Below are 15,000 nucleotides of genomic sequence, written 5' to 3'. Positions count from 1 at the left end.
ACAGAGACACACACACACACACACACACACAGACAGACAGACAGAGACACACACACAGACAGACAGAGACACACACACACACACACACACAGACAGACAGAGACACACACACACACACACACAGACAGACAGACAGAGACACACACACACACACACACACACACACAGACAGACAGACAGAGACACACACATATGAGGTGAAACTGTGTATATGTGTTGTTTATATCTGATTTTCTCTTTGTTTTTCTCTGAAAGTTGCCTATAATGGAGAGTTGTACATATTCGGTGGTTATAATGCTCGTCTGGATCGACACTTCAATGACCTCTGGAAGTTCAATCCAGGTGATTCTGTTCAGTCTCAGCTGTTCATTACTCGTAGGTTTGTCTCATTTCAGTCAATTAGGACCCAAGCACCGATGGTGTTTTCTTCTTCTCCAAAATGAATTGCGTTTTTGAGGTCCTAAACATCCAAAACATGGATGTTCCAAAACTCATGAAACTTAGCACACACGTCAGAAATGTGCGTCTGATGTGGGTTTCAGAAGTGGGCGTGGCAGAACGGCTCAGTAGGAGGGCTTTGGTACAAAATCCAAAACCCAACAGGAAGTCAGTTATTTTGAATTTCCTGTATGATTTTTGTGCAGTTTTTGCCATTTCCAGGCCTCATTCTTTGACGACCTCCTCCTACACATTTAATTGGATTATCTTCAAATTTGGTGAGGTTTATCATAAGGCCTTAGTGACATTAAATGGTGAAGCTCTGGAGTTTTCATCAAAGGGCGTGACCCTGGCGGTCTGACAAACTTTGTTTCGCCATGAAATAGGAGGTTGCTGGAACTCAGGCAAGCAAAGTCTGATCTGCCCCAAACTTCACTTTTAATAAGAGTCCTGGTCTGAAGACATCTACATGCCATTCATTCAGTTATAATCACAGCGCCCCCAGCTGGCAGCAGGAAGTTTGGCACATTTGAATGACTTGGACATATTCCTGCTATATTTACCACTTTAAATGCATATTGCCCACCATTCGCTGTTTCCCAGGAGCCACCGGTGTGAGGGCCTTTCATCGCTGCTTGCAGCTTTAACGATAGTAATGTCCTGATCAGGGTCTGTGTGTTTGAGTTCATTCAGCAGTTTGAGCAGATGCTGATGGTGTTCATCTTCCAGCTCTGACGTCTGTGTTCTTGTGTTCAGAGGCGTTCTCCTGGAAGAAGGTGGAGCCCAAGGGCAAAGGCCCGTGTCCCAGACGCAGACAGTGCTGCTGTATGGTGGGAGATCACATCATCCTCTTCGGAGGAACCAGGTGAGGAAACAAACATGCACAGGTGATGCACAGCCATCTGGTGCTGAGTTGCAGATCAGTCTGAATGTAGAGAAGCAGGATAAAAAGGTCAAAATTCTAGAAAAACAAACTCAAGTCAAACTTTAATTGTTGACACAACCTGGTTTAAAACCTTTGAAAAGAAAAAAGCCCTGGAGTTTATTTACATTTCTGTGTTTCTCAGCAGCAGAAGTCGTTATAGTTGGGTTAACATGAAGAGCAGGGAATGGGAGAGTACCAAAAATATATTTTTTGCATTCCAATTTGCCCAAATAGCAAAAGAAAAACTCCACGTTAGTGTTTTCATGACTTTCAATAAAAGCAAAAAAATTGAGAAGCTGATTCTCAGAGAACGACCCTCTCTTAGAAGCTGTATTAGAAACACTCTCACGTTAGCTTTAACTGTGTTTTTGTAATTTAATGCAAAGGTGAGATAATACAAATATGAAAATCGTTTGAGGATTTATGATGCTGATGACGTTCAGTGCATCATCACAGTCGAAGATTCAGTGCTTGGAGATCCAGTGTTCACAGAGGTGTTGTGATTGCGGTGCTCAGTGTCTGATTTCACACAGAACTACCAGCTTTCTCCCAATGAGTTAATATACAGTCTATTATGATAATGCTGTAAATAAGAATCTGAAAGGAAAGAAGCTTTTAATAATTATTTTTTGACATGTTTGAATAAATACCAACACCCCATGAGGTAGGGCTGCACGATATTGGGAAAAAATGACATTACGATATTTTATTTTTCTGCGATATATATTGCTTTATGCTTATATTGCTTATACTTACCGTATTTTTTGGACTATAAGTCGCACCTGAGTATAAGTCGCATCAGTCCAAAAATACGTCATGATGAGGAAAAAAACATATATAAGTCGCACTGGACTATAAGTCGCATTTATTTAGAACCAAATACCAAGAAAACATTACCGTCTCCAGCCGCGAGAGGGCGCTCTATGTCTTCAGTGTAGACTACAGGAGAACAGAGCAGCATAGAGCGCCCTCTCGCGGCTGCAGACGGTAATGTTTTCTCTTGGTTCAGTTCTCTCGGTTCATGTCAAATTAATTTTGATAAGTCGCACCTGACTATAAATCGCAGGACCAGCCAAACTATAAACTATCTTATAGTCCGGAAAATACGGTACATTCTCATTTTAAATGATTTAAACATCGACACCATCATGTCAATTGATTAATATGCGCGAGGGAGAGAGAGCAAGACAGCGCTCGTGTTGTTTGAAGATGGTGAGCTCTCTCTCTCTCCCTCTCTCTTTCTCTCGCGCTCTATCTCTCTCTCTCTCTTACTCTGGCGCTCTCTCTCACACTCTCTTGCGCTCTCTCTCTCTCTCTCTCTCTTACTCTCGCGCTCTCTTTCTCTCTCTCTCTCTCTCTTACTCTCGCGCTCTCTCTCTTACTCTCGCGCTCTCTCTCTCGCTCTCTTGCGCTCTCCCTCTCTCTCTTACTCTCGCGCTCTCTCTCTCTCGCGCTCTCTTGCACTCTCTCTCTCGCGCGCTCTCTCTCTCTTACTCTGGCGCTCTCTCTCACACTCTCTTGCGCTCTCTCTCTCTCTCTCTCTCTCTCTCTCTTACTCTCAAGCTCTCTTTCTCTCTCTCTCTCTCTCTCTTACTCTTGCGCTCTCTCTCTTACTCTCGCGCTCTCTCTCTCGCTCTCTTGCGCTCTCCCTCTCTCTCTTACTCTCGCGCTCTCTCTCTCTCTCTCGCGCTCTCTTGCACTCTCTCTCTCGCGCGCTCTCTCTCTCTGTCTCTCTCTCTTACTCTGGCGCTCTCTCTCACACTCTCTTGCGCTCTCTCTCTCTCTCTCTCTCTCTCTCTCTCTTACTCTCAAGCTCTCTTTCTCTCTCTCTCTCTCTCTCTTACTCTTGCGCTCTCTCTCTTACTCTCGCGCTCTCTCTCTCGCTCTCTTGCGCTCTCCCTCTCTCTCTTACTCTCGCGCTCTCTCTCTCTCTCTCGCGCTCTCTTGCACTCTCTCTCTCGCGCGCTCTCTCTCTCTCTCTCTCTTGCGCTCTCCCTCTCTCTCTTACTCTCGCGCTCTCTCTCTCTCTCGTGCTCTCTCTCTCTATCTCTCTTACTCTCTCGCGCTCTTGCGCTCTCTCTCTCTCGCTCGCTCTTGCGCTCTTGCGCTCTCTCTCTCTCGCTCGCTCTTGCGCTCTCTCTCTCTCTATCTCTCTTACTCTCTCTCTCTCGCGCTCTTGCGCTCTCTCTCTCTCGCTCGCTCTTGCGCTCTCTCTATCTCTCTTACTCTCTCTCTCTCTCTCGCGCTCTCTTGCACTCTCTCTCTCGCGCGCTCTCTCTCTCTCTCTCTCTATCTCTCTTACTCTCGCGCTCTCTCTCTATCTCTCTTACTCTCTCGCTCTCACTCTCTCGCTCTCTCGCGCTCTCACTCTCTCGCTCTCTCGCGCTCTTGCGCTCTCTCTCTCTCGCTCGCTCTTGCGCTCTCTCTCTCTCGCTCGCTCTTGCGCTCTCTCTCTTGCGCTCTCTCTCTCTCTCTCTCGCTCTCTTGCGCTCTCTCTCACGCGCTCTCTGTCTCTTCTCTCTGCCCTGTTAAACTGAAAGGACTTAAAAACACATGCAAATGATAAACTTTCACCCTATAATGGTTAAGCTGTGCAATTAATCAGCGAATCACATTCGTCAAGGGCCGGGCAGCAGCTGGCCCGTACAGTTAACGAATAACGGATCAACTACGACAGACTACATCGAACATCCTGCGATGTGACTATCGTGGATTCGTACATCGCGATATCGATGCTTAAACGACACATTGTGCAGCCCTGTCGTGAGGTTAAGTTCCTCTTTCCATGATCCGTGACTGACAGTGAAGCATCTTGATGGCAGGGATATAAATCTTTAAAAAGACCCAAATGGACACAGAATGAAAGACTGGATGTTTCAGGTCAGGTAGTGTACAAGAGATTTCTCATTTGATTTTTGGATGATGTGAAGATAGGACGCAGAAAATCTCCAGAAATACACGTGTCTGTTCACTATCACACTGGAGACACTGATCTGGCAAACTATCTCAACATTGAACAGTCTTTGCAATCTTTGTTACTCTGTCTGAATGAAATAAAAATTTGGCTCTCTAATAATTTTCTTCAGCTTAGTGAAAGAAAATCTGAAATCATAATATTTGGGCCATCAAAATGTAAAGAGCATGTAGTCAGTATTCTTGCTCCTTTGGAGATGACTGTGAAGGACAATGTGAGAAATCTTGGGGTCATTATTGGTTCATCGCTTAGCTTTGATAAACAGATTAACTCAGTTGTAAGAAGTAGTTTTTATCATCTTAAAATTATTGCTAAGCTTAAACCTTTTCTTAGTTTTAATGATTTGGAGACTGTTGTTCATGCTTTTATTTCTTCTCGACTGGACTACTGTAAGTCCCTCTGTGTAGGGATCAGACTCAGACGACTGTCACGTCTGCAGCTAGACTTCACTCCGGTGCTGCGTTCTCTTCACTGGTTACCAGTCAAGTTTAGGATTGATTTCAAGATTTTACTGGTTGTTTTTGAAGCTTTAAATAATTTGTCTCCAAACTATATTTCCAATCTTATAGAGCCCTACATTTCAGTTAGGTCTTTAAGATCGTCAAATCAACTGTTGCTAGTTACTCCTCAGTCCAGAGAGAAGTCAAAAGGTGATTGTGCTTTCTCAGTAGCAGAACCTAAACTGTGGAACAATCTCCCTCTTTATATTCGACAAGCTCCATCAGTGGAGGTCTTTAGGTCTCAGCTGAAGACTTATCTGTTTAGCTTGGCTTTTTAAGTAGTTCTTGTTTAATTTTGTACTTGTAAATTTGTATGTCTACTTTGTTTTTATTTTACACTGTGAAGCACTTTGGGCAACGAAGTTGTGTATAAATGTGCTATACAAATAAATTGAAGGTGAAGTATCTAATGCATCAAAAGGTTTAGTTTTGTCCAGTGAATCGTCTCATTATAACGAAACCTAATGAGATGGTGATGAAGACGAGGGACAGCTTTTTAGTGATTATAAAGACGTGCTCTTTGTGATCTCTCCAGGCTATATGTAATCCATTCAGAACTCGTCGTGCCGCTTCGGGCGCCTCGTCTGTGCGCCGCTAGTCCAGAGATTTGGGACGGGCGCCGGATGTAAACAGGAGCGTGACAGATTGGCATGCTGGGACAACAGCTTGAGACATCTCTCTTCTGTTTGTTTGTTTTGGTTGAGTGTGATTGAGGATTTATTTGAGCATTGTTTGTGCACTTGTCTCACAGCAGCACTCTGCTTTTATGGCTTTTATACTGGCTTTATTATCCAATCATGATGTCACTTCCTCTATGATGTCTTAAGCCACATCAGATGCAGATCAGCGGCTCTTCAAGTTCATGTCTGTCTTTCATGGTAACGCGACCTTCGCTGATGAATGCTCTGATGCTGTGTGTGTGTGTGGCGTGGGGGAGAAGAGCTTGATGTTATTGTGCGAATGAAAGTGTTCAGAAAGGACAGATTCGCTATAGAATGCAGGCGAAACAAGCCTGTGCTTTAAGATGAAAGTAGCCGTGATAAAAGAACTGAATCCTTCCGCTTCATGAGTGTGTTTCAGTCAGAAACCATTTTCTCTGACATCTCTCTTTTGATTGGTTTCTCAGAGTCTCTGTGAATCTCAAGTGTGACGAAACACCTGTATTATAATTCTCCATGATGAATGTGTGACTGACGTTTAGCTGTCCATCAGTCGGCCGCGTCACATTATGCTTAATCTGGATCTCACTCCTATTTTGAGTGTTTAATCCAGGAATATCTCATTAATAGATGGTATGATGTTATTATTGGAAACCAATCTTCATCTGAAACCTATTTAAAGTCTGGTGTCCCCCAGGGCTCGATTCTTGGTCCAGTACCGTTTACCCTTTATATGTTTCCTCTAGGATCTATTTTTAACACATATAGGGTCTCTTTTCATCTGTATGCAGGTGACACACAAGTCTACATCCCCTTGAAGCACGATTAAAAGCAGGGCTCTAAAGTAGATTTTAGATTGTCTGGATGAACTATAATTTTGGCTTCTAAGTAATTCTAAGTCAGAATAATGTTTCTCATCTGGGTTATTTGAGAGCGTAACCCAGTCCATCCATCCAAAACTCACTTTCTGTGTTCTGTACAAAAGCCAGTCTCCTCCGAGGGCCCAAACATCTGTAGTTTTCCCAGTTCCCTTGTTTACAGCAGAGAGATAAGGGCTTTTCTCCGATAATTTGTGCTGATTGTTGTTTTCACACGGGCTTATATCAGCTTGTTTCTGGTGTCTATATTTAACCCAGACTCCATTAGCATCTCTCAGACATTATTAACTGCTGTCTGATATCCAGACCTGAGACTCTGATACAGATTCAATCTCATGATCATGCTATAGGGTCTTATTTGGCACTCAGTGAGGTTATTGTCCTCTGAATGTTTCGATTGGCTCTTTAGAAGGTCCACATTGTTGTGTGTGTGTGTGCTCTTGTTTTTGTGTCATATCAGGACACAACTCTGTATAATGTCATGGGTATGACACAGGTATTACAAGGAGAGGGTGACTTATGAGGACATAACCCATGTCCCCATTTTTCAAAACGCTTATAAATCATACAGAATGAGTTTTTTTGAGAAAGTAAAAATGCACAAAGTTTCCTGTGAGGGTTAGGGTTAGGTGTAGGGTTGGTGTAGGGCCATAGCATATACAGTTTGTACAGTATAAAAACCATTACACCTATGGGATGAACCCACTTTACACAAAAACAAACGTGTGTGTGTGTGTGTGAAGGGGGAGGAATCTCAGTTATACTCTGCTGATCATGTAACACAAATGGGAAACCTCATAATCTCACAAAACACTTTCTCACCGTCAGGAGCTCTGGTCAGATCGCTGTCTCACCGCTGACCCGTTTGTTGGTCTGTTTCTGTCTGTTTGAGAGGGTTCGGAGCGGATCGCTGTCTTTATCATCCGGCTGCTGTATCTGTCCAGTCACATTTATTTCTATAGCACTTCATACAATGCAGATTAATTCAAAGCAGCTTTGAATTTGAACTTCTTTGGGATGGCACCACAAGGCATCGTTCACTTGCAGAGCGCAAACTTCTGGAGGGCACATAAGATTTAACCAGTGAGTTTAGGTATGTTGGTGCCGTGCCAGTGGTCGTTTTGTAGGCAAGCATCAGTGCATTGAATTTGATGCGAGCGGCTACTGGTAGCCAGTGTAACCTGATGAGGAGAGGAGTAACGTGAGCTTTTTTTGGCTCATTGAAGACAACCCTTGCTGCTGCATTCTGGATCAATTGCAGAGGCTTGACAGTACATGCAGGAACCCAGCTGTATAGAGAAGTTGTGATGAAGCAATGGGTTAGCTGGAATCACCAGGAGTTCGGTCTTCGTAAGGTTAAGCTGAAGGTGATGGTCATTCATCCAGCTAGAAATGTCACTCAGACAGGCTGAAATGCGAGCAGCTACCGTCGGGTCATCTGGTTATAATGAGAAGTAGAGTTGAGTGTCATCAGCGTAGCAGTGATAAGAAAAGCCATGCTTCTGAATGACAGATCCTAATGACGTCATGTAGATGGAGAAGAGAAGTGGTCCAAGTACTGAGCCTTGAGGAACCCCAGTAGCAAGGTGTTGTGATTTAGAAACATCACCCCTCCAAGACACACTGAAGGATCTGTCAGAGAGGTAGGACTTAACCCACAGGAGTGCAGTTCCAGAGATGCCCATCTTTCTGAGGGTGAACAGGAGAATGTGGTGATTAACGGTGTCAAAAGCAGCAGACAGGTCCAGTAAGATGAGTACCGAGGATTTTGAAACTGCTCTTGCTAGTCGCAGGGCTTCAGTAACCGAGAGCAGAGCAGTCTCAGTTGAGTGGCCACTTTTGAAGCCAGATTGGTTGCTGTCCAGGAGGTTGTTCTGTACAAGGAAAATAGAAAGCTGGTTGAACACAGCTCGCTCAAGTGTCTTTGCAATGAATGGAAGAAGGGATACCGGTCTGTAGTTTTCAAGAAGCGCTGGATTTAGAGATGGTTTCTTGAGCAGTGGGCTTACCCGAGCCTGCTTGAATGCTGAGTGAAATGTTCCAGAGTGAAGAGAGGAGTTGATAACGTGAGTAAGCGAAGGTATGACTGAAGAAGAGATCGCTTGAAGGAGGTGAGTAAGGATCAGATCAAGTGGAGAAGTAGTAGGATGATTGGACAGGAGAAGTTTGGAGACGTCCATCTCTGAGAGTGGGGAGAAGGAGAAAGAGTGTGCATCGGTCATTGTGAAGTTGTCCTCAGTCTGCGGTGTGGAGAATTGGTCGCTGATGGATCTAGTCTTATTTGTGAAGAAAACTGCAAAGTCGTCCGCTGTAAGAGTCGATGGAGGAGGTGGTGGCGGCGGATTAAGAAGAGAAGAGAAAGACTTGAAGAGTGTCCGAGCGTCACAACAGCTGTTAATTTTGTTGTGGTAGTAGGATGTTTTAGCCGTGAAGACATTTGCAGAGAAGGAAGAGAGGAGAGACTGATACACACTGAGGTCGGTAGAGTTTCTTGATTTATGCCATTTCCTCTCTGCAGCCCTGAGTTTAGAGCGATGTTCACGGAGAACCTCGGACAGCCAGGGGGCAGATGGGGCGGTGCGTGCTGGACTAGACAACAGTTGGCAAAAGTTGTCCAACCAAGATGTTAAAGTGGAGCAAAGAGTGTCCGTAGCGCTGTTCGTGTCCAGAGCAGAGAACTGAGAGAGTGCAGGAAGCGAGGATGAAACCACAGAAGATAGGAGAGATGGAGAGAGTGAGCGTAGGTTCTGTCGAAAGGTGACCTGCGTTGGACTGTGAGGCACTTCAGGAGTAAGGTGCTAGGTTAGCAGTAATGAGGAAGTGGTCTGAGGTGTGCAGTGGAGCAACTGGAGAGTTGTCCACAGAGCAACAGCGCGTGTAGATGAGGTCCAGTTGGTTGCCTGATTTGTGAGTCGCTGTAGTAGACACTTGCTTGAGATCAAATGAGGTGAAGTCAGCAGCCTGGGGTTTATCTAGGTGGATGTTGAAGTCACCAAGCAGTACCAGAGGAGTACCATCTTCAGGAAAGTTTGATAGCAGCACATCCAACTCCTCCAAGAAGTTTCCCAATTGACCTGGGGGACGATAAATGACCACAAAGTGGATTTTAACAGGGTGGGTTACAGTAATGGCATGTGATTCAAATGAACCATTACCTGTAGGTGATGGCTGAAGATCAAATTTCCATTCTTTTGATATAAGGAGACCCGTACCTCCACCCCTCCCAGTGGTACGAGGAGTGTGGGAACAAGTGAAATTAGTGGAGAGGGCTGCAGGGCTGGCAGTCAGTGATGCGCGGGTCAGTATATAAACAACCCGCACCCGACCGATGTTTTCAACTAACCTGCCCGCAACGCAAAAAAATGAAAATAAAATATTTTACCCGACCTGCTTCCTGACCCGCATTTTTTTAAAGTAGTAAATGCGTCGCCCCTTTATATTAATATAATTACTTAAATAGGCTTTATCCTACAGGATAATAAGCGTTATGACCGCACACATAAGGCTTGCCAAAAAGAACCGGTTAAAGTAATGATTATGCATGTGTCTAAATTAGCAAGGAGACGTTTAATTGTTTAATAATAAACTGGTGTTTTCTGTGTTGCTGCTAAGATAAAGTTGACGATCCGGACTCGCCATGAACGCCAGAGAGAAATGCACATTTCATATGGATTACATAATCAGAGAGTAGCCGTTTATTTTGGTTTGAATATTTTAGTTTAAAAGTAGACATTTCAAGCTTTCTGTAATATATTTACAGAATTTATATTTCTTTTTAACCCACCGACTAAAAGATTTAGACACTACCTGACCCAAAATATCATCCAAAGTTTCTACAGCTTTTTTCTTAGTTATTTCAGAATCTGGAAAAATGACTGGGGCAAACTTGTTACTGCAGTCATGTACGACATGATAAATGCTCGTCACTTCTGCTGCCCAAACTTTGTCAGCCTGTGGGTCATTTGGTTTATTGAAAAACGATTGCACTGATTTGCATGTTTCTTGATGATGTGCTTTTTTTCTGTGGAACTCGCATGCACCATGTCGCTTCACGTCGTATTCTCCATGTCCCACAGAAAAAAAGCTCTCTCTGCTTCGCCATCTACAGGTCTTAATCAAGGGTATGCTGCGGTCCATTCGCTATTAAAAGTGCATCTTCTCTTTTTTCGTGGCCATTAACCTGACCGAACAGCGCGCGCGTCAACAGTTTGATTGACGTACGACTGAGCCTATCGACTAACGCTTTTATTGCTCTCCTCTGAACTATTGGACATAAGTTAACACTACGCCAATGGATGTATCCGTGTATTTATTAGGCAGGGTCGAATGAAAAAGCGGGACAGATGCTCAATTTGCATGAGGCGGGACAAAGGGTAAAATTGCTGTACAACGTAAAGCGGGACAGGTTGTCACTCTATTCGCGCCAGTTATTCAGCCAATAAAGTGTAGGCCTATATATTTCAAAATCGTGTAAAGTACTATAGAAATTACAGAAGGTTTAAAGGGTCACTCCACCCATTTGCATTAAGAGGTCCATTGTTAGAAAACCAGTCATACTATTGAATGGTTGTGCAACATTCTCTCATTTTCCCCTGAGACGAGAGAAATCCACTATTTACCTTTTTCACTTCCTCCTACAATGACGCAAAAATCGTCATTTGACGTCATTGTAGGAGGAAGTGTAAAAAGGGTGAATTTCTGTAACGACTACAAGTACAAGTAGTCTGCCCATAGGGGGTTGTACCTAATGCGCTAACAGACCTATCACAGATCAGTGCCCGTGCGTTTGATTTCACCGGGAGAAACTTGGAGGAAAATACTGATTTTTCAGACGGAAGCATTGGGGAGGATTTTGATTTAGACGAAGTTATGTTAGAAACGGATGTTCGTGGCTACCTTTATGAGCCACAGTACAGCGACGAGCAGCTAAAAAAACATGAAAAGCGTCAAACTAACAGTAAAACATGGTTGATTTACATCGATAATAGCAAACTTATATATAACTTTTAGCTAAGTGTCTAACGTTACATTATTACGTTACATACTAACTTTACTTACTCATTTCTTGACAAGTGTAACGTTAGTTACTGAGGCGGACACATTAAAACAACAAGCGAGCAAAACATACAAGATATTTAGTTCGTAAACAGAAAAATCTTAGGAGATGTGTTTCTTTACAGCAGACGACTATGTCAGTGTGTGTTCTCAGTAGCCACTAGCTGCTAATAGAGTCTAGTCAGAAATAACATTACCTCCAGGCAAATGCGTTTAGTGCTGCTAGTGCTGGTGGTTCCCGATGTTCCTGGCTTTTCGTCGTCGTCGTCTGGCAAGGAAAATACTGAAGGAATTGCGTTTTTTAAAAGTGTGGGTCTCTTCAATCCTAGGGGGTTAGGCGCATAATCTTCGGGCTTGAAATGTAAACTGCACACCATCTGATTTTTTAGTGCTTCAAGTGTTGTGTCCTCACCGAACTTAGGGTTATTGATAACGTTAGCCCGTAGCCACTTTTTGCACAAGCCGTATCTTTCGGGAATCTGTGAATACTTACTCCGGGTATTTTCCTTGTTATTGAACAACATCCCGGTACTATGCAAGTGCACACCATTTTGTCACAAAAACATTAATTGGGTCGCAAAATAACTCTTCACAACAAATTGTGCCAAATAATTTACAATCGGTAGCGTAGAGGAGAGCTCAACTAATCCACATTGATGGGCGGAGTAGTGGGAGTGGCCTGCGGAGCTGAGTATTGCAATGCACTATGGGGATTGTTGTCTACAGTCCACAAGCTCTAAAAAGTTATTTTCTGCCTTTTATAGGCCCAGAAGGACCAAAATAAATAAAAAATGATACTATTCTACTACATATATGACCCACTTTCAATACACATTCATGTCTCCACGGGTGGAATGACCCTTTAATTGGCATCTTTATTTCAAAGGACCCGACCGACCGCAACCCGAATATCATTAAAAATATTTTTGGATGACTCGTAACCGCGGGTGACCACGGGTGACCGCGCATCACTGGTGGCAGTGTCTTCAGGTTTGATCCAAGTCTCTGTCAGTGCCATGAGGTTGAGACCGGAATGAGTAGCAAGAGAAGAAATGAAGTCTGCTTTGTTAACTGCAGACTGGCAGTTCCAGAGACCAACTGGAATAGAGAGCGTAGTGGTAGAGGTCAGAGGGACAGGCCGTAGGTTTGTCAGACAGGCCTTCCTGCGACGTACATAGCGTGCTCTCCGAGTGTTAGTAGTGATAGTAGAGATCTGAAAGCACATAGTGACTACAAGTGTAAGAGATATTTGAGAACAAGGTATACAAAGTAAAGAAGGAGAAAAGCGATACTCAAGTGCCCTGTCGGTGTCCTTGCTCGGTGGAGTCGCACAGGTAGAGTCGATTGTCTTTACACTCGTCCGTCTTCACATGAGGAGGATTCACACGAGGCTGCCGCAGTGAAACCGACCGCTTTTGTATTTGCCTGATTACCTGTGATTGAAGTCAGCTGGCCACGCCTCACTATTTAGCAGATCGAAACCAGGCAGTCCCGCGATTGGCAAACGCAAAACCAAGCGCCACTTTCAGCAACGTATTTACCAGGGTAAGACACACACAATTTAAACTAAAAACTTTCCTAGCAATGACGATCACACAGTAGTCTGATGAGAAAACAAGGCAAAAACACTCACAAGCTGCTGTCCTTCTCTGTACCTCGACTGTTTCTTCTCTTCTGATTCACTTTAAACCTGCGGCCTGTGTGTTTAAACAAGATCAGGAACGTCCTGCTCTCAGAGCCGACCCCGGGCCGCCGTCTCTGGATGCCCTAATGATGAGGATGTGATGAGGACGAGGATGTGATGAGGACGAGGATGTGATGAGGATGAGGATGTGATGAAGAGGATGAGGATGTGATGAGGACAAGGATGTGATTAGGATGAGGATGAGGATGTGATGAGGATGAGGATGTGATGAAGAGGATGAGGATGTGATGAGGACGAGGATGTGATGAGGACGAGGATGTGATGAGGATGAGGATGTGATGAGGATGAGGATGTGATGAGGATGAGGATGTGATGAGGACGAGGATGTGATGAGGACGAGGATGTGATGAGGACGAGGATGTGATGAGGATGTGATGAAGAGGATGAGGATGTGATGAGGACGAGGATGTGATGAGGATGTGATGAGGATGATGGTGATGATGATGAGGATGTGATGAGGATGAGGATGTGATGAGGATGAGGATGAGGATGTGATGAGGATGATGGTGATGAGGATGAGGATGTGATGAGGATGTGATGAGGATGATGGTGATGATGATGAGGATGTGATGAGGATGAGGATGTGATGAGGATGATGGTGATGATGATGAGGATGAGGATGTGATGAGGATGAGGATGTGATGAGGATGATGGTGGTGATGATGAGGATGAGGATGTGATGAGGATGAGGATGTGATGAGGATGAGGATGAGGATGAGGATGTGATGAGGATGATGGTGATGATGATGAGGATGTGATGAGGATGATGGTGATGATGATGATGAGGATGAGGATGATGATGAGGATGAGGATGTGATGAGGATGATGGTGATGATGATGAGGATGTGATGAGGAGGATGAGGATGTGATGATGATGAGGATGTGATGAGGATGAGGATGTGATGAGGATGATGGTGGTGATGATGAGGATGAGGATGATGATGAGGATGAGGATGTGATGAGGATGAGGATGAGGATGTGATGAGGATGATGGTGATGAGGATGAGGATGTGATGAGGATGATGGTGGTGATGATGAGGATGAGGATGATGATGAGGATGAGGATGTGATGAGGATGAGGATGAGGATGAGGATGAGGATGAGGATGTGATGAGGATGATGGTGATGATGATGAGGATGTGATGAGGGTGATGATGATGAGGATGAGGATGAGGATGTGATGAGGATGATGGTGATGATGATGAGGATGTGATGAGGAGGATGAGGATGTGATGATGATGAGGATGTGATGATGATGAGGATGATGGTGGTGATGAAGAGGATGGTGGTGATAAAAATAAGGATGATGATGATGTGATGATGATGTTTAGTGCAGATGTGTCAGCAGGAAGCTGATGTTTATGTGAGATATTCCAGAGTTTCCTCCAGGTCCCGTGTGTTTGTCTCTGATAGTGTGTGTGTGTGTGTGTGTGTGTGTGTGTTTTACAGCTTCCTCTTTAAGCAGTATTGTAGCATGACAAGGAAAGAGCGGCTGTGTGTTTCTGCTCCTCAGAGCTCTGAGTGGGAACTGAAAGGTGGGTTTAAACCCTACTAGTGTTGACCGGTGAACTTTCACCCTTGTGTCCGTCAGCAGGAGAACTGAAGAAACATCTGGATGTTCATGAAAACAAATGCATATTTATTATTCTTACAGAGTGGAAACATATGGAATTGGATTGTAATGATTTCTAGGTCTGAATAATTATGATGATATGATTATATAACTTTATTGTGAGACAAATTTTTTATTGCGTAGCTGTAAAAAGTTAATTCACAATTATTACCACATACCCAATACAAAAAATCACAATAAACAGCTACATTAAGAAGGAGGTCTTTTGATTTTTCATTAGCCTTCTAAGACAC

The 15,000-nt window shown here is 44.0% G+C and overlaps 1 protein-coding gene across 2 annotated transcripts in view; it reads left to right on the top strand.

Annotated features, from left to right (window-relative positions):
* Positions 1-15,000, top strand: part of klhdc3 (kelch domain containing 3) — a 37,186-nt gene that overhangs the window by 14,809 nt on the left and 7,377 nt on the right. For both annotated transcript variants that reach the window (XM_059565596.1, XM_059565597.1), the window contains exons 7-8: positions 256-342; positions 1,195-1,303. In XM_059565596.1, coding sequence (XP_059421579.1) covers positions 256-342; positions 1,195-1,303 — 196 coding nt within the window. The remainder of the gene's footprint in view (positions 1-255; positions 343-1,194; positions 1,304-15,000) is intronic.

Source organism: Carassius carassius, chromosome 14 (genome assembly GCF_963082965.1).
Source record: "Carassius carassius chromosome 14, fCarCar2.1, whole genome shotgun sequence".
In the NCBI taxonomy this organism is placed as follows: domain Eukaryota; kingdom Metazoa; phylum Chordata; class Actinopteri; order Cypriniformes; family Cyprinidae; genus Carassius; species Carassius carassius.
The sequence above is the reverse complement of the archived record's forward strand: the minus strand, read 5'-3'. Positions and strand labels throughout refer to the sequence as shown.